This window comes from Pelecanus crispus, chromosome 2, assembly GCF_030463565.1.
Source record: "Pelecanus crispus isolate bPelCri1 chromosome 2, bPelCri1.pri, whole genome shotgun sequence".
Classification (NCBI taxonomy): Eukaryota; Metazoa; Chordata; class Aves; order Pelecaniformes; family Pelecanidae; genus Pelecanus; species Pelecanus crispus.
In genome coordinates this window covers 121885088-121904777 of record NC_134644.1, presented here as the reverse complement: position 1 = coordinate 121904777, position 19690 = coordinate 121885088, and the positions used below count along the sequence as shown (strand labels likewise).

General features: G+C 37.3%; 1 protein-coding gene across 1 annotated transcript in view; it reads left to right on the top strand.

The window, feature by feature from the left end:
- The window catches only part of ROCK1 (Rho associated coiled-coil containing protein kinase 1), a 90496-nt gene that overhangs the window by 47632 nt on the left and 23174 nt on the right, over window positions 1–19690 (top strand). The window contains 12 exon segments of the mRNA XM_075706473.1: window positions 834–900; window positions 4998–5086; window positions 8933–8981; window positions 9550–9685; window positions 10088–10179; window positions 10306–10552; window positions 12858–12964; window positions 14101–14251; window positions 15178–15338; window positions 16204–16388; window positions 17069–17138; window positions 18538–18632. Coding sequence (XP_075562588.1) covers window positions 834–900; window positions 4998–5086; window positions 8933–8981; window positions 9550–9685; window positions 10088–10179; window positions 10306–10552; window positions 12858–12964; window positions 14101–14251; window positions 15178–15338; window positions 16204–16388; window positions 17069–17138; window positions 18538–18632 — 1449 coding nt within the window.

The following is a 19690-nucleotide window of genomic DNA, read 5'->3' as shown; positions in this document are numbered from 1 at the left end:
TTGTCTGAAACCAGTCTTGATGCTTCATTTGACCTTGGCTTTGGAGATGTCTTTGATTTTACCCTCCTTGATCTTTTGGAGGGGTTTTTATATATGTGAAAATATGCATGTGAAACAAAAAAGATAATCTGTCCATCTTTCTCCGTTTGTGTGTTGGAGAGTTTTTCCTCGCATAATCTGATTCATTTAGAGATGCTTTACGTCTCTCTAGATCAGTTATCAGGCCAAGAATATCACATCAAATACCAAAGGAATTTCAAAATAATGATTTGTATTTATTTACCTGACTTTTCAGAATCATGACAAATAGAAATCTGTGGTATTTTTAGAAAACACATAAAATAAGAACCCTGGCTTCAGGGCAAGCTTTTTGTGTATCTCTTAGTAACTTTGTTGGAAGTTACACAATCTCTGCAGAGTTTGCTTCATTGCTGCTACTTGCTGTGTAAGCGCCTGAGTAAATATTTATGGGATGGAAGCCAGTGAGTGTGTTGTAACCATGGAAAGCAAAGATTTTTTTTTTTTAATGGTTATTAAAAAAAAGAAAAGTGATTGTATTAGTATTTGGCAGAAATCCTTTTTTCTGGAGGTCTTCTACTGCAGTTTTCTGCTTTACCCTTTACATTAAATTTTGTGAGGTTTTCAATTAAATGTGCTTAAATCTTAAAGTATAATAAATACAGAAATGAAAAAATCTGATTATGTTAGTATTTGTTTATCCACACTTGGGAGCAAAAAATCTGGGGGTTATGTTTTAGGATGATTGTATTCTGATTTTTCATAACCTGCTTTTAAACAACTCTTAAAATAAAACTTTTAAAATGTTGTTACAGGTATTTAGCTGTCTCTGCAGAAAATTCCAATGATAACAGAACAGGCTCCAGTGTGGAAAAAAGTGTGGTACGTCTCACTGATTTTCAGCTTTGTTGGATCCTAGCAAAGAATCTGTTGGATATATGGGAATAAACTGTTTTGAGTTCTAAACGTTTCAAATTATTTTAGTGCTTGGAATATGGGAAATCAACACATACATTTTAACTGTTTAGTACAGTCTGCCTGTTAAAGTTATTGGAAAAGAGGAATTTCAGTTCTTCATATAACATTAGTTTTCCTGAATTGGGATAAAATAGCTGAAACGGCATACTTTTTTTGTGGAACTAGATTCACAGTTTTTATCTTCAGGAATATCAAGGTGTTTGTGCAGTATTTTTAGAGTGCCTTATTCATCCCAGGTGTACACTGGCTTTGTGGCAGTCATGGAGGCTGGACATGAGTGTGATGGGAGGCTTGGGCTTTCCAGCAACCTGCCAGTTTAACTGGACTTCTGGTTAACTAAGTGGGAAGTGGCAGATAACGTACCAAGCTTGGGTATTCTGCTCCTTCCCAAGAGTGCCCCACAAGTTATTGGGAATTGGGACACTGAGAATCTGCATTTATAGAGTAGTTCACCTAGCAAGAAATGTTAAGGAATTCTTTCAGTCACTGCCTCCCAAGCTTTTTGGCAGTCAAGTTTCCAGGAAGGTACACTGAGGTGTTGGAAACAAGGCCGGCTTGGATTCTGTGTAAGTTCTGGTGTAAATCAAGCTATGGCCTTAGAATGGTCTGATATCTCACAAATTACATTCTTTCCAGAAGAAAACACTGTCAAAAAAAAAAGATAATTAACTCTGAAAGAAATCTGCTTGGCTTTGACTGTGATTTACTTCGTTAGTATTTTGTTCTGTTATGTTTTCCATTTCAAGTAGAAGAGAAGCAGATATCGATGCATGTTCCATTTTCTCTTAAACTTGCAATATAAAGGCTTTAATGATATATGGTATTACCCAGAGAAAATTTGTAAAGGGTAGGGGAACTGATTATGTACTTTAATGGGCTATATGAATTTATTAGGCATTGAAGTGTCTTGATTTCTTTATGTATGTTGATGTGTTCAATAATTTTTTTTGCTCATAAGCATTTGGCTGTTGATATGGTAAAATTAAAAATAGAGCCAGACTTTCAAATATTTCCGGATACTTAAAGCTGTGTGCTGGCCTTTGGTTGACTTTGAAGAGAGTTACTGAATGGACTTGGCATAATTAGTGGGATACAGGCACTTGCATGTAGTTAGAGATCCCTCAAGAGTCCTGTCCATATTGTCAGGTGTATTTGAATGTATTGTGATTTTAACAGTTTTGGGAGGTGAAGCTCTGGAAGGATATCAGTGACACAGAGAGGTTTAAATAAATGTTAAGTCTTTACTACAAGGTATTTTTGCCCCACGTTGTTTCTCAGCTGTTTTTCTTTCATTACATGCTGCAATGAAAATGGTAACGTTGACAAATGGTTAGCAAATGTATTAGTTCTGGTAATAGAACACAAGATATTACCTGGTCTGTCTGCATTTTGGCATGGTACTGAGTGTCTTCTGGGAGGCACTGAGTGCCAGCAATGTCCGAGAAATTAATTGTGTTTTGCAAGTGTGTAAAACTTCACAGAATTAGGCCATGAAGTTGGAGGAAAATGGAATTCAATGTCCCTTTACTGAATTTCAAACTTCTTTGAAGATCTGATTATTTACTTTGGTTTAGTGCTACCATAACCACCTGTAAACAGTTCAGATATTCAGAAAGAGGAGATTAACAGGTTCTTTTGCACAGGGTCTTTGGTTTTCTTCATGGTTCAGGGTGCAGAACCAGACACACTATGCTGTGGTGATTTAAAAAGAAAAAAGTAGTATGGCAGTTCCAGAGGGATTTTTCTTGGCTTCTCTGCTGTAGGCAGGCTTTTCCATATTCCTTTCCTCTGCCACCGCCTACTCAAAATGGAAACTCAGAACAAACTAAAACAAAAAGGAATGCTTTTATACTGAGTTAACTGCAACTCAGGATTTTCTTAAGGTATTATTTAGTCTATTGATATCAGATTGTGCAAAACTTCTCTGGAAGCCCGTTGTCTTACTAATGTAATTAAACTGCTCGGCAAGCTTAGATAGGCCCCTTGGGGTACAGCACTATAAAGTGTCCAGAGACAGAAAGAAGCAAGAGGAGGCAGTGGAGGTCCAAACTAGTAGGAGTCAGTACAGAAATGCCTCAGTTGCCAGATGTGTTTTTGGACTTGTTCCTCATCCATCCCATGTAGTTCCTTTATGCAGCCTGTCTGGAAGGGCTATAAAATGAGTAACCAAGAAATGGAAGAGCAATTATGTTGAAACGTCTTCATCCTTTATTTTTGTGCATTAGCTGTGGTCCCTTTTTACTAAAGTGAGAGCTAGCCTCTTGATCTCTCAGTAGTTCATACCAAGGAGATAAATGTGTTGTGTATTGGTCCTCCTTCCCTTTTCCTCAAAGTTTAGATTTAGAGGCCATCTCTGTGGTTTTTGGCTACAACCATTGTCTCATCCACATGGTGTTATGTCACACCAGTAATTGGTTTTCCAGAGCTGTTCTGTAAGTGCTGAGAAGTCTATTTCTTCCAGTATTTCCTTGCTCTCTCAAGGCTTTGTGATAGGTAGTGGTAAATATACAGAATAGAGTGGTGAATATATAAAATATGTAGTTTCTGCTTAGTCTCCAGTCACCATGTCTGTGTTCTTCCTCTGAAAACTTCAGAGCAGCTTAAGGATGTGGAAGAAAAATAAAGGAGGAAATGAGAAGGGATCTCCAGTTCTTGAGAGCACCTGAGTGTTCCATGCTTTAGTTCCTACTACAATGGGAAGGAGAACAGATTGAAAGTAGGAAGTAAGAAAAACGCCTGCCTGGAAGTAGGCAAAAATAATCTCACCTATAACTTTCTTATTTAATATGGATAAAGCGTGCTATAATATGTCTCCAAACTGAGATCTTTGTTTAGGACTGTACAGAGGGCAGTCCTTGTTGAGAACACTTACTGTTGCTATCAAGAAAGAATGGAGGCAAGCGTAATGTGTCTCCTTTTCATGATCTCGGTGAGCATTTCTAGTTTCTCTAAGCATATTTTGTGGGAAAAGGAAAAAAAGAAGAGGCAGAGGTAGGAGGAACTGTCCTGTTGCTCCTTTTTGTGGGATGATTGTGCAAAAGGGGTCAGGCAATTGTCAGAGTTTTTGAAGTTAGAACAAGGAACAAGAAAGCAAGGGGTCAGAACCAAATGTTGCTTTGAAGAGAGTCAGTTAGCACTGTATTTCTTCTCTGTGCAGTTCCAAGAGTGTTGAGGGAAATGTGGGAAGGCTAAATAAGGCTGAAATCCTGACAAGATCAGCAAGAAGGTTTAAAAGAGTGAATCATCATGGGCTTGGCTTAATGAGCTTCCTCAAAGTTGACACCATCCTGTCCATTGAGGATTTTTGCTGATACTGGAGTTGGACTTTTGTGCCCAGAGATGCAGCAAAATGTAGATATTTTGAGACTACGTGGAAAGAATGAATTTCAGAATTTATCTTGCTGGCAAACAGTACATGCTGTACAGTAATGGTCTGTATTAATATCTGAAGTGTGTTACTATTTTCAAACCTTAGTACAGCACTAGCTGTAAAAATTATCTCTGACTAAATAGATGTTAAGAGCATTTTCCCCCCTATTGCTAATAACTGACAGGCCTGGTTCTGTTTCCTGAACTTGTTGAGAGCTTGAAGATGCGTTCCAAAATACGTGTGGTTCATGCTAGAAAAAGAAATTTTGAGACTAATTAAAATGCTTTCTTATATCTTTGCAGTAATATCTTTAGTCCGATTCTGAAGATACTTAAAACAAGGAGGATTTGACTTAGCTTAGCCGCGTGAATTTTGACAGAACCATTCAGAACCCTAAAATTTTATATGCGTTCAGATGATAAAACTGCATAATATTAAAGTTGTTTCTTGTAATTAACTTTTTTATAATTTTTTTTTGGGGGGATCACATTTTAATAAGATAAAAATCTAGAGTTTAGATAGAAGTGAGTAAGCTGTGATACAACATAAGCAGCTCTAAATACTCTGAAATACTTTTTTGAGGTTTTTGAATTTAATGCATGTCCTTTCATGTACAAATATATATTTAAAGCTTGAAAATATGCAGAAGATGATCTATGAGTTGGAAGAACAACTACATAATGAAATGCAGTTGAAAGATGAAATGGAGCAAAAGTGCAGGTGAGACTTTGAACTTTAATTGTTTACATAATTTAAATACATCTAACACTTCAGTTCTGTATTACTGCTTTAGGGATTACCAGAATAACTCTAAGAAAGGTACTGTAGTTCTCCAAGGGAGTTCCAGGCATAGGTTTAAGTCATTCTAAAACAATATTTAAATAGTTTTCTTGAATATAGTATGAAGAAAATGTTTTGTTGTCATTGGCACCCATGTAAAAAAAATTTCTTCCTTATGTCTAGTCTAAGTCTATTCTTCCTTAGTTTAAATCCATTATTCCTTGTCCTGTCACAACAGGCTTTGCTAAAAAGATTGCCCCCATCCTTCCTATAGGCCCCCTTTAAGTACTGAAAGGCCGCAATAAGGTCTCCCCGCAGCCTTCTCTTCTCCAGGCTGAACAACCCTGACTCTCTCAGCCTGTCCTCATAGGAGAGGTGCTCCAGCCCACAGATCATTTTTGTGGCCCTCCTCTGGACCCACTCCAACAGGTCCATGTCCTTCTTATGCTGAGGGCCCCAGAGCTGGACGCAGTGCTCCAGGTGAGGTCTCACGAGAGCAGAGTAGAGGGGCAGAATCACCTCCCTCAACCTGCTGGCCACGCTTCTTTTGATGCAGCCCAGGATTCGGTTGGCTTTCTGGGCTGCAAGCACACATTGTTGGCTCATGTCCAGCTTTTCATCTACCAGTACCCTCAAGTCCTTCTTGGCAGGGCTGCTCTCAATCCCTTCATCCTGCAGCCTGTATTGATACTGGGGGTTGCCCTGTCCCAGGTGCAGGACCTTGCACTTGGCCTTGTTGAACCTCAGGAGGTTCCCACAGGCCCACCTCTCCAGCTTGTCCAGGTCCCTTTGGATGACATCTCGTCCTTCTGGCATGTCAACCGCACCACTCAGCTTGGTGTCATCTGCAAACTTGCTGAGGGTGCACTTGATCCCACTGTTTATGTCATTGATGAAGATGTTAAACAGCACCAGTCCCAGTACAGACCCCTGAGGGACTCCACTTGTCACCGGTCTCCATGTGGACATCGAGCCATTGACCACGACCCTCTGGATGTGACCATCCAGCCAATTCCTTATCCACCGAACAGTCCACCCATCAAACCCATATCTCCCCAATTTAGAGAGAAGGATGTCGTAGGGGACTGTGTCGAAGGCTTTACAGAAGTCCAGATAGATGACATCCATTGCTTTTCCCTTGTCCAGTGATGCAGTCACTCCTTCATAGAAAGCCACTAGGCTGGTCAGGCATGACTTGCCCTTGGTGAAGCCATGCTGGCTGTCTCGAATCACCTCCCTGTCTTCCATGTGCTTGAGCATAGCTTCTAGGAGGATCTGCTCCACGATCTTCCCAGGCACAGAGGTGAGGCTGACAGGTCGGTAGTTCCCAGAGTCTTCCTTTCTTCCCTGTTTAAAAATGGGCATAACATTCCCCTTCTGCCAGTCAGCAGGGACTTCGCCTGACTGCCATGACTTTTCAAATATCATGGAGAGTGGCTTGGCAACTACATCAGCCAATTCCCTCAGGACTCTGGGGTGCATCTCATCAGGTCCCATAGACTTGTGTACATTGAGGTTCTTCAGGTGGTCTTGAACCTGATCTTCCCTTACAGTGGGAGGGGATTTACTCCCCTGCTCCCCATCTTGTGATCCATTGACTCATGAGGGGTGAGGAGAGAGGTTGCCAGTGAAGACCGAGGCAAAGAAGTTGTTGAGTACCTCTGCTTTCTCCTCGTCTGTTGATACTAGGTCGCCAGTCTTGTTCATTGGGGGGGATATGCTTTCTTTAACCTTCCTTTTCTGGTTGACATACCTGTAGAAGCCCTTCTTGTTATTCTTTGCATCCCTTGCCAAAATCAGTTCCAGCTGTGCCTTGGCCTTCCTGACCCCCTCCCTACACAACCGGGCAGCTTCCCTGTACTCTTCCCAGGATACCTGTCCCTGCTTCCACTGCCTGTGCAGTTCCCTCTTGATCTTTAGTTTGACCAGCAGGTCTCGACTCAGCCATGCTGGTCTCTTCCCTTCCTTGCCTGATTTCTTACACCTGAGGACCAAGAGCTCTTGTGCTCTATAGAAGGTGTCCTTAAAGATCTGCCAGCTCTGTTCCGTTCCCCTGTCCCTGAGGACCGTTTCCCAGTGGGTCCTTCTGACTAACTCCTTGAAGAGCTGGAAGTTTGCTTTTCTAAAATTTAGGGTCCTGACTGTACTCCTCAATTTTCCCATGTCCCTCAGGAGTGTGAACTCCACCAATGAGTGATCACTGCAGCCCAGGCTGCCTCCAGTCTTGATGTCGCCAGTGAGCTCACTTGCATTGGTGACCATCAGGTCCAGTATTGCATCCCCTTGGGTAGGGGTGTCTATTACCTGGCTTAGGAAGTTATCCTCAATGCATTCCAGGAATCTCCTGGATTCCCTACAGCTTGCCGTGTTGCTTTTCCAGCAAATGTCAGGGTGGTTGAAGTCCCCCAGCAGGATGAGAGTCTGTAAGACATACTCCTTCTGAACACATGAATGTTTGAGTTTACCTGATATCTCTGAATTCATATGGTTTATTGGTTCACAATGATCATGCTGATTTTTTAAAAAAATGTAAAATATGACATATATTGGATGATTAAAATTAACTGTCTGGTTTCTAAATACATGGCACTTGGAAAACCACATTCCTTTTTTTCCTGTGACTGATAGGTAAGAAGAACTATTTGCTTTCTAAAGTTTTGTTTCTACCATGTTGAAGTAGCTACGTGAGAATTTGCCTGTTTCTTGCAGCTACACTTATGAACAGACAGTTGGGATTCTTCTTTTCTGATAATCAGAAATTTTTACTCGGATTCATGCAAACTAAATTCCCATTCAGTTAGCTTCTCCTTTTGAAGTCTTGTCCTGAAGGCCTAAATAAAGCCAGGAGGCAACACTAGGTATAGGAAGAATTTAGGTTTGTGAATTAGGACCATAGTGTGTAGCTGTACAAGCTACTTAATGAGGGAACTGGTAGTCAACATGGTCCAGTGGGAATTTAGACTGTGTGACACTGCCGCTTATTTAAGCACAACTTCACTGTTCACACGTTCTGATTGCTTTCCACAAGCAGGACGTACGTTGCTTGAAAGATATTCACTAACTGTCTTCCTGCAGTGCTACTGAAGTTGTCAGAGCACAACTGTGTGTCTTCTGATATGTCATACTGTTTACTGCAGAGTTAGTAGATACAATATGTTGCTGTAACTGCTCCTTATTGTACCTGCCAGGTAACATTGTCTGGGTCCGTTTTGTCATCTCTTTGAAAGGGATAGCTAGCTACAAAAATGCAATGGATGTGTCAGTGTTACTGCCAGTTAACTGAGGTTTTACTATGCACTTTACCTCACTCTCTCTGTAGTATTATGTTCTAATACATTGCTTCAGCGGAGAGACTTTTAAATAATAATATACAAATCTTTATCCATAGTAGGGAGCTGTTTACTGTTGAATTAATGAACCATTTTAGATATTTGGAAAGTTCACAACTAGAGGAAGTTTTAGCAGTTCACCAAGGGTGTTCTAATTTTAATGATAGCTTGTTGTGTACATACGCTGTTTTTACATTTGCAGAATAAGGGAGAAAATGTGGCATCTGAAGTTTTGCATATGTAATCTGCAGCAAAGTTGATAAATACTTAATAGTCTATTTTACAAATTATTGCCAGTGATTGATTGTTTTCTTCAATTTCAAATGTTTATTACAAAATAGCATTAGCCAAAATGTAAATGTTCGTTTGAGTAATGGTCCCAAATTATTTCACTGGAAAACCACTAGGTATAATGTATCCTTCTCAAATATTACTTAAATGATTTTTTTATTTTTAGATCTTCAAACATAATGCTAGACAAGATAATGAAAGAGCTGGATGAAGAGGTAATTTTTTTCCTCACTGAAGCCTTCTTAGTTGGATAGTGGATATGTGGATAGTACTTTCATGATTTAAGATATTTCTTCTGTGACTAAAAAAAATTGTTCAAAGTTTAAATTTGAGACCAAACCATCACATTTCAATACGTAGCATTGAGAGGCACATTTTTATTTGTAAACATTTTCAAAACCCTTCTCTTTCTGCAAGTCACGCTGAATTGCTTCCTCTGCTAAATGTTTTGTTTAGTCTTGCTCATTGCAATTTCTCTGGAGTTTATCAAAATCAGTTGCTCTAAAAATTAATGTACAGATTATTTTCTATTGAGTCCTTATGTTGTTTCTTAATCTTAATAGCTACTTACCTATAATTACGTTAGCGATAACTTTTCTAGTAATTTCATAGATTTGTCATGTAGAAGTTTAAAAAGCCATCTTTTCTGAAAACCTTTTCAAGGAAGCCAGAAACTCATTCATTGGAAACGATCAGCTTCCTTGATGAATTGGTTGCAGAGATACTGGTTTAGGAATCATTCCTTAAAATGTAAATAGAAAATACCAGTGCTTCTAATTTTAGGGAAATCAAAGAAAGAACTTGGAATTAACAGTGTCTCAGACTGAGAAGGAAAAGATGGTATTACAACATAAGATAAATGAGTACCAAAGACGACTTGAACAAGAGAATGAAAAAAGACGGAATGTGGAAAATGAAGGTATGCCATGTTGTTCAAACATTGACGCTGATGAGGTATATGATGTGTTTTGGGGAATAATTTGCTACCTTAGCACCTTAAGTGCTATGCAACTTTAAAGGGATCTTTTCAAATAATGAACACAAATTTTGAGTGTATTTTTATTTGAGTTTTAATGAGAACACATTTTTTTCTTATTTTCAAATTCTGTTCTCTACAGCATGTGTTGTTCTGCAAGCACAGAATTTGATCTAAAAATGTATTTAGAAGGCAAAAAGTCAATGAAAGTTCTATTACATGCCAAGAATTTATTTGAGCATGTTTGTGTAAAAAAACCCCAAACAAACAAAACAAAACAAACTCCAGAACAAACCACTAAGGATTTTTTTAATCTGATGTATTAATGATGTAATTTCTTTTCAGTGTCCACACTAAAAGATCAGATGGAAGACTTGAAAAAACTCAGCCAACATTCACAAATTACAAATGAGAAGATAACACAATTACAAAAACAAGTATGTTGCTTCTGTTCGTTGTCTTCGTTATTTCTTAGATTTGAGAAGCAGTATTGAGCATTCAGATATAATAAAACTGGTCCTATTAATTTTTATATTTGAGAATCTTGTCTTTTATTTTAACAGCTAGAAGAAGCAAATGATTTGTTGAGGACAGAATCGGATACAGCAGCAAGACTGAGAAAGGGTAACACAGAAATGAGCAAGTCATTGAGTCAGGTAGAATCACTGAATAGAGAACTGCAGGAAAGGTGCAGAGTTCTAGAAAGCACAAAACTGCAGGTGGAGAAAGATTATTACCAACTGCAAGCAGCTCTGGAGTCGGAACGAAGGGACAGAAGTCATGGATCTGAAATGATTGGAGAACTACAGGGTAACTCTTCTGTATTTATACTTCATCAAAAAAGTTGTGATAACCCTACATTATTAAATAAAGTACAGTTAAATAAAGGGAGGAAAGCCAACCTGCCAACTGAGGGTGACTTAATAGAACAATTTCTGAAGATTGGATCTTGCTTCCTGATCATGTCTGAGCAGCTCTTGGGAAGGAGAGTATCAAAATCAAAGAGTGGGAAGCCACTGATTGTAAGTCTGTGGGGCTGCCCTGACTAAAAGTCTGAGTGCAGTGGGACAAAAATACGAAAAACTGATACAGTGCTAGAGAAGACACAACACTGTCTTACTGCCTTGGTGCAGTAGCCAAGTTGATATACCCTACGCTTTCTCTTCTTTCATTTGTGGAGAAAGCTATTTTGTTGTTAAATTGTATTTCTTTTCTTTTATGATGCTTCTACATTACTTTATAAGCAAGATGGAAAGCATAGTAAGGGGTGCAGATATGGAATCCCTTTTTTCAGGATGCTTGGAACTTTTTACCATTTGTAATGATTCTTCTGATTACTTCTGATTCTTCATACTAGAAACTATTCATATACATTAGTTCATGACTGTGCCTATGCTAATGGATCCTGCATCTTAACTTGTCATTTTAAACCATCTGTCTGCAGTATTGAAAATAATTTTCCATGAGGCACAATCTTTTGTTGAGGACTTTTGGGTTGTGGTGTTTTGGTTGGTTTGTTTGGGTTTTTTTTTTTGTTTTGGTTTTTTTTTTTAAGGTAAACATAGCTAGCACAAAGAAAGAACTATCAAGAATCAAGTTGCCTATTTACTGTGCTTCAAATATAGTAAATCAATTTCAGTTGAGTGATTGTAAAGTTCCTCTGAAATGACTGAGTGGAGTTTGATCCAGTCTCTTGTTCATTGCAAGCAGGGGATACAAATGGCATGAGAAGACTATTCTGTGCAGTTCAAAATGGTTTTTTGACCACATCCAACTCGGCAGCCTGCAGGAAAAGGATCTTTTTCTGAAGGGTGTAGGGTTAAGGTGCTTTGCTGGTATATACCCAAATAGCTTTATGTAATTCAAATACTCATACAGCCGGTTTTAAAAGCATATTTAAAATTAATGAGAAAATGATAAGATGTAGTAAGACTTTCTCTTCTTCCACCTTGTAGTTTCTTACATATTGCCAGGATGTCTCTTTATACTTCAAAATTAAGTGAAGTGGACTGTACTGTAGATAGATGTATTTGAATGGATAAGTATATTTTTGTATACTGTATTTAAGGTATTAAGTGTAATATAGAGTAAAATATTTTTTAATGTATTTATTTTAAAGGAGCTAATGCAAATTCTTCAGTCTAGAAATATATACTACTCTCAGCTTATATATATACACACACTACTACTTTAGCATGTGCATGTATATACACAGAAACACATGCAGAGTACTACTACTAAGGCTTTGGGGGAGACCTTATTGCGGCTTTCCAGTACTTAAAGGGGGCTTATAAGAAAGATGGAGAGAGACTTTTTGCCAGGACCTGTAGTGACTGGACAAGGGGCAATAGTTTTAAACTGAAAGAGGGTAGATTTATATTAGATATAAAGAAGAAATTTTTTACGATGAGGGTGGTGAGACACTGGGACAGGTTGCTCAGAGAAGTTGTGGTTGCCCCATCCCTGGAAGTGTTCAAAGTCAGGTTGGATGGGGCTTTGAGCAACCTGGTCTAGTGAAAGATGTCCCTGCCCATGGCAGGGGGTTGGACTAGATGGTCTTTGAAGGTCTATTCCAACCCAAACCATTCTGTGATTCTACTTAGTATTTAGTCATCTACTACATTCAGGCATCTACTTCTGATGCTACATAGGGTCTTGTGGTAGATGCTGTGGGGGACAGGGAATAGTTCCTCTATCCATGGCAGAGCACTTGAGTCACAGTTCGGCGAATACGTATTGTATTAGTACCTGTAGATCCATTTGAGACTGACTTTCTGTGTAATGTGCCTTATCTATATATTAGTGGAGTTAACATCAGAAAAGGTTCTGCACAGCAGAACTTAGATTAGTGGAAGAAATTCTGCATATTAGATATTGGGATTGATGGAAGGCAGGTACCAAATTTTGCATGTGATTGTTTTTTATGAATTGTTACTAATGGCATGCATAAGGAGTGGCTGAGAAGATCAGCTTCCTTTACAATGTACAGCCTTTGCATATCTGGAAAATTTGAAGATGTAAATATTTTAGGGGCCGAGAAATCAATAAAGGTTGAAAAGCCTATTGATCTAGGTTGAGTAACTAATATTGAATGATATTTCATTTCTTATGGCAGTTCGGATTACAACTTTACAAGAAGAAGTAAAAAACGTTAAAAACAATCTCGAAAGAGTGGAAGCAGAAAGAAAACAAGCACAGGATATGCTTAATCATTCAGAAAAGGTGTGGTAAAATGATGCTGAGGCTAATGTTCTGTGTCAGCTTTTGACTGTATTTTCAAATAGTATTTATTGATGTTGCTAAGTCCTGTGTTCTTGCTCTAAATTAGTCTTGTGTTAAAATGATTGACTAGTGCTAATTTACAATCTCATCGGCATGGTAAGTCTCACAAGTCCTCAGGTAGTTCTTACTTGTAGCTTTGGGCATAAAATTCATGTTTGTCATTCACTATCACTGATTCAAGGATCCAGCCCTTCTGCCAGTAGCAAGTAATTTTTGTTCTGCCTGCCTAACTATCACTGCAGAGACTTGCCTCCTGAAAATCTGTTAATTGAACTTTTTAAAGACCTGAAATTTAAATTTCTGCTTTTACTGGATTTTAATTTGGCTGGATCAGTGCCAGACCTTTTGATCAACTTTGGAGCTGAACTGTTTAAATTCTTAACTTCCCCTTCCCTTCCCTTCGAATGGTAACAGCATGTTCCCCTAACATCTCTGATCCCCACCCCAAGATGGAGAAACAAGTAAAGAAGAGTAAAAGGAAATCCTGCACCCTTTTTCCAGATAGGCCATATAGTTAACTCTAGGTTTTGAGGTCAGGTAAAGACTTGCTGTGCTGTGTGGTCTATCCAAATAAACCAGAGAGATAATGACTACCTACAAGGGAGGGTGCAAGCAGTTACCGTTCTCATTCGGTGTTATGTGAAGCGGTGATGCAAAGGCAAGTCCCTGTCTCTCAAAGCTCATCTCCAGTGCTTGCTTCATGAGTGACTGTTAATGTCTGGCAATCCCAACAATGAAATAACAGAATTGCATCCAGGTAGCAATAATTCAAATTCCTCTGTACTCTGGTGTTGTCGGTGGCTTAGTTGTATGTTTCCAATTTATGTGACTACTAATTATTCAAACTGAGAAGTTTCCGTTATCTTACGAATTTATGGACTACTGAAAAAGGTTAATGAAGTTTTCTCCAGAGCACTGAATACAGGTTTTTTTTGTTACCATTCTTTACTAAGCATGGAAAATAAAATTGATAATTTCTTCATAACAAAAAGTTAACACTAAAAAGGGGATGAAAGGAAATGTGGATATTATAGAAATATTATAGCAATCTGGTAACTTTTTTCCCTTATCTTTAGGAAAAGAATAATTTAGAGATAGATTTGAACTACAAACTCAAATCATTACAAGACCGGTTAGAACAGGAAGTAAATGAACACAAAGTGACTAAAGCTCGGTTAACTGACAAACATCAGTCAATAGAGGAGGCAAGATCAGTTGCAATGTGTGGTAAGTGTTTCTTGCAAGTTTCAGGTAAATACATAATAAAAGGTATTTTGATTATGATATCTTAAAACACATCTTCTTATAATGTAGTACTCTTATACAAGTGTTTAATCCCTTGTTTAAAAAGAATGAATATCAAAATCTTAAAACATACATGATGAAAACTACAGGTTTTAAATAATTTTCTCTAACATGGTACTTGTACTGTAAAAATTGCATTGTTTCTTGATGTTTTAAGTATCTTCCTGCATCTGCAATTCAAAGCCTTCCTTGGCTTCTAAAATGCTATTGCATCTTGAAATTCTGGCTAATGCTAAACAGAATTGAAAGAATGCATTATCAAGACAGATGTCTTGGAGCATTCATTCCTGTGTAACTGCATTAAAAATATCAGTGTTGTATTAGGCTTGTCTGAAGCAATGAAGTTTCTTTTATAGATACATATCCATGAATCAAAGATGTGGCTTGATATCTGAACTGAATCCATCAGGTTTTCTTTGTGAAGGTCATGGGTATCTACATGTGTAGTTTGAAACTTTTCAGAAAGCTAACACGAATGATAGCATTTCTTTTCTTTCCCTCTACTATCCATTTCATTTCATGGAAATGAAACTTTGCCTTTATTTCATAATGATTACTTCAAGAATCTGTATTTTTTATTTCTTTTGCTATTTATCTTTCAGTTGTCATTATAATATTCCAGTGCTTTGAATGAAAATTGGAAATATATTTCTTTTTTTAGTGTTTCTTGTAGTAATGCCAGGAAGTTTTTACTCATTAATCAGTCCCTATCTAACAGCAGAAGAGCTTAAATAGCTGAACAAAAGGGTCTGAAAAATATTGGGATGTTTAAGACTGTGTTTACAAAAGCATTCTTGCAGATGCTGCATATTCATTTTTCTTGTTTTTCTTTCCTTAATCTTGTTTAGAAATGGAAAAAAAAGTAAAGGAAGAAAGGGCAGCAAGAGAAAAGGCAGAAAATCGAATAGTTCAAGCTGAAAAACAGTGTTCCATGCTGGACTTCGACCTGAAGCAATCTCAGCAGAAACTGGAACACCTTCTTGAGCAAAAGGAAAGACTGGAAGATGAAGTAAGTAAAATGTTAATCACTAACAATTTTCTATATAAATAAGAAATTATAGCTGCATTAAATTAGCTTACACTGACCTCCTTGTATAATACACCTCTCAGTAGAACTGAAGACAGTTGTTGGCCTAAATAGTGTTAGGTAATTTCCACTTGTTTCTTAGCTCTTGGATGTCTTACATATTTGAGCCCTCAATATAATGCAAATTTTTGTGTTTCCTTTTTCTTTTTTTAAAGGGAAAAACTTGCCTGTGAATTTGACTCTGTAGTCTGATTGGTTTGGATGGTTTGCAGTTTCTGAGTTTGCATTCTCCAGAAAAGCATTTGTTCAAGGAAATGCAATTAGAATATTGAGTGTGAAAACTAGGTACTAAGAATAATAGTTTCCTCCTTACTTTTTCTTTACAGGACACTGGCAATGAAGGTTGTAACGCCTTTCTTAGGGCTCACAACTTGTGTAAATTAATTTTTATATAGCTGGTAGGCTGCAGTTTTTTCTAGGGTGAGAAGTTTTTAAGGTCTGAAATCCACAGAGGGGTTTGCAGGACCTTTCAGCAGACAATTTGGGCTTCTTCCATTGTTGCCTTTAAGATAAGATAAAACACATTTGGGACTTTGAAATAAGCTAAGGATGGGGAAGCTTTATCATCATCCCGCGTCATATCTGTATGTTCTGTAAGGGCAGCAGCTTTCTCTAAGATTATTGCACTGAAGTGTTTGTGGAGACTTAGGAATCTTTTTATGTATTGTACAATGTGTAGCATCTAGGCAATGGCGTTTGACGTAAAATGATCCATATATGAAACACTTCCAACCACATGCAATTGTTTATGCAGCAAACACTCCTAAATGAAGTATTTCTCATTTAGGTAAAGAATCTAACACTTCAGCTAGAACAAGAAACGAATAAGCGAATAGTGGCACAGAGTGAATTAAAGGCGCAAGCTTTTGAAGCAGATAACTTGAAGGGTTCTGAGAAGCAGCTGAAACAGGAAATCAATACATTATTGGAAGCAAAGAGATTACTGGAATTCGAGTTGGCTCAACTTGCTAAGTAAGTGAAAATCTGAAGTAAAATGGAAAAAGTTGCTTAATTATACATGTACTGTTTGGCCTGTTTCTATTAGTGAAGAAAAGTCTCTGGTGCACAGGCATTTTTTCCTAAACTAAAAGAATATTTTTAGCTGCATGTTATGATTTCTACAGGTAGCCTTCAGTGTTGGAATATTTTTGTTATGAGCTATGACGCAGAACAATTCTTGGCTCATCATTCTATGTCAAGGCATATATATATATATGTCACTTTTATTTGAGTGACTTCTTTACGGATTGACTGTGATACTAATTATTAAATACGGGACTTTTAGTTTTACTACATGGGAGTCAATAGCTTTTTTTTCCCCTTTAACTACCTGATTCTTTTTCTTAAGATTTCTTAAGCTGACTGAAGACATATTTCATTAATTAGACTTTTGTCATATCTTCCTTCAGCTGACTTAACATTTCTCCATTTGGAGTACTACTTGTCTTCTAAATTACATACTGAAATGATCATCAGCATAGAATAAGGAATGTAATTAAATTAGAATTCTAGGATACAGCAAACTGTTGGTCTTTGTGAAACAGTATGTGTGCAAATGTGAGAGATTCGTAGGATGCTGTTCTGGTTAGAAATAGTCTGTCATTTGTTAGTAGCTAACTTTTTACATGTTTTCCTTTTTTATTCCGTCAAAGACAGTACAGAGGAAATGAAGGTCAAATGCGTGAGCTTCAGGATCAGCTTGAAGCTGAGCAGTATTTTTCGGTAAGACTTGCAAAGAATTGTGAGTGGTACGTTTTGATGTGAAATCATTGAACAGTGAATAGTTTGACATATTAGAATTTTTTAAATGTAAATAACAACCTGGCATAAATCAGCAATTCACAAAATCCTGCTTGAAATACAATGAACAAAAAAATAGAGAACATTAGATAGTCTGTCTAATACAGTGCTTTGTAGTTATTTGTCAAATCTTATATATTACATTGAGTAACTCTTATCTGAATTATTCATCAGAGTAGTTCCTATCTTGAGGTATATTTCTGACATAATTGCAAACTTTGTAGAGTTCAAAATCTCCATACTTAGTGGAATATATTCTATGCTATTGATCTACAATAAGTATATTTAAGAACCATAGATCCAGTAGCATTCTATGTGTATTCCTCATCCTTCTAAAAAGATACCTTCTCTGCACCTGAGTCCCTGAAGAGCCTTATTTGGTACTCTGGGTAGCCAAAATGTGTATTTCGTAGATTTAGTTAGATCTGTTTCATTTCTGTGAAAAGAAACAATAACATGAGATGCTCTATAATGCCTGCACTTCAAATACATTTGTGATATGGACATCTCACTTTGGGAAGTACTTTTAAAATTCAGTTCTTCCTTGGAGTGGCAATAAAAATTTATGTGTTTTCTGAACTTCATATGATTGTAATTTCATTATGTGCTACAGGTTTTTGTGGATTTCTCCATAACATACTGCTAATAAGAAGATCCAGAGTATTTTGTTTCATTCTCAGTTTTCTCTTTTTTCACTAGCATGTAGTTTAAATGAGGCATTCATAATTCAGTCTGAATATTTAGCAAAAGTACTTTGCTGTAGAAGATCAAATTTTAACTTTCAGAATTACTGGTGGTGTTAATAACAATATAGTAATTAAGAACAGAAGTCATTCACGTAAATCAGACCTCTGTTGGATCAGTTAAGTCAGTCTGTACGCAAAAAAACTTACAGTCTAAGAGAAAAGATACATGGATACAAACAGAATACAACAGGTGGAAGCACAGGACAGTATTAGGCTTGTTTGACTAACATTTTTGAGACAGCAGTGCTACAAGGGGACGCGGTTTTGTCGTGTTGTCTCCAAGAGACCTGCTCAGCTGTGTCCTAGTGCCTTCCTTCCCTTTTGTCAGCAGGTGTGTTTGTACAACAATGTAGGAAACCAGACTAGAAAATTGAAAACTAACCTGGTCACATCAGTTCCCTACACAAGGGAAACTGGAAAGGAGCATCTTGGACAGGCGGGAAGGAGGAAATTCCATTAAAGCAGTACTAGCATATGTTGGGGTTTGACAGATTCAAACCAACCAGTACCAAAACAATGAAGAATTTCACTATGGAATTTGAATAATGATTCTTTTTTTATGCTTTCTTTTACAGACACTTTACAAAACTCAGGTTAAGGAACTGAAAGAGGAAATTGATGAAAAGAATAAAGAAACTCAAAGAAAAATGCAGGAATTGCAAAATGAAAAGTATGCCCATTGTGTTTCTCAAATAGACATAAGTTTTTTCCATATAGTATGGTCTCACTCATGAAGATTTTGAATCAGATTTAAAATGTTTAATTCCTTCAGAAAAAGACAGGTTTCAAAAGTGTTCTATAACACCTTGTAAGATGGCAAATACATAGGGTGTTACCTATGCTGACTCACAAAGCCGAATATGGTTATTCGTATTCGCTTTGGACTCTATTTGTAATGTCTGGAAGAAGAATGATGACTTCTGAGAATTTAGGAAGATGCAAAATTTTAAAAAACATTACACTTTGTGGTAATCATCTTGCTTGTGTAACAACTTTCTTTATTTGGTTATATTATCCTGATAATTACTTGGTATATTTCTATAGCAAATAAAATAATTTGAGAAAAAGATAATGAAAATACTTTGAATTCTAAGTTTAGTATACTTTTGATTACAGCAAAACCAGTTAATCCAACAATGATTAACTGTGATGTCCTGTTTTCTAAGTTAGCAAATAAGGAAAGAAGCTTTTTAAGCTTGTTTTTCCTATTTATTAATTTATTTAATATATATTCATTCTGAAGGAGACTGTAGCCTTACGCATGAAGCAGAGTTTCTCTCTTCTGAAGTGTTGGTCTCCTGTTCTACTTGAGCATCAGCATTGCAAAAGAATCCAAAGGGAGGAGGTTATTTACAGTGTTCATGATGCATTTTGGTGGGCTAAGAAAGGGAGAAAGAAAAGATGTTGTGTTAATAAATACTATGTAGGAGGAAAATAACTGTCTATGCAAAGTTGTTCAGGAGTAGTATCCAACTTAAAAAGAAAAAAGGGAGGAGAGGGAGGGGAAGGGAGGAGAGACTTCCTTTAGTCCTCTTGTGTTGTTTTTTCTTTCTTACTTACTTTTATAGATTCCTTTTATTCTGTTCCCTCACTGTTCTCCACAGTCTTGTGTTCATCATAAACATTTTTCACCTGTATACAACTATGGGAATTGGAACAAAATCTGAGTATACTTCAACAGTTACCTTTTTACAGTAGAGGCCCGTATCTACTACAGATGTATCAAAT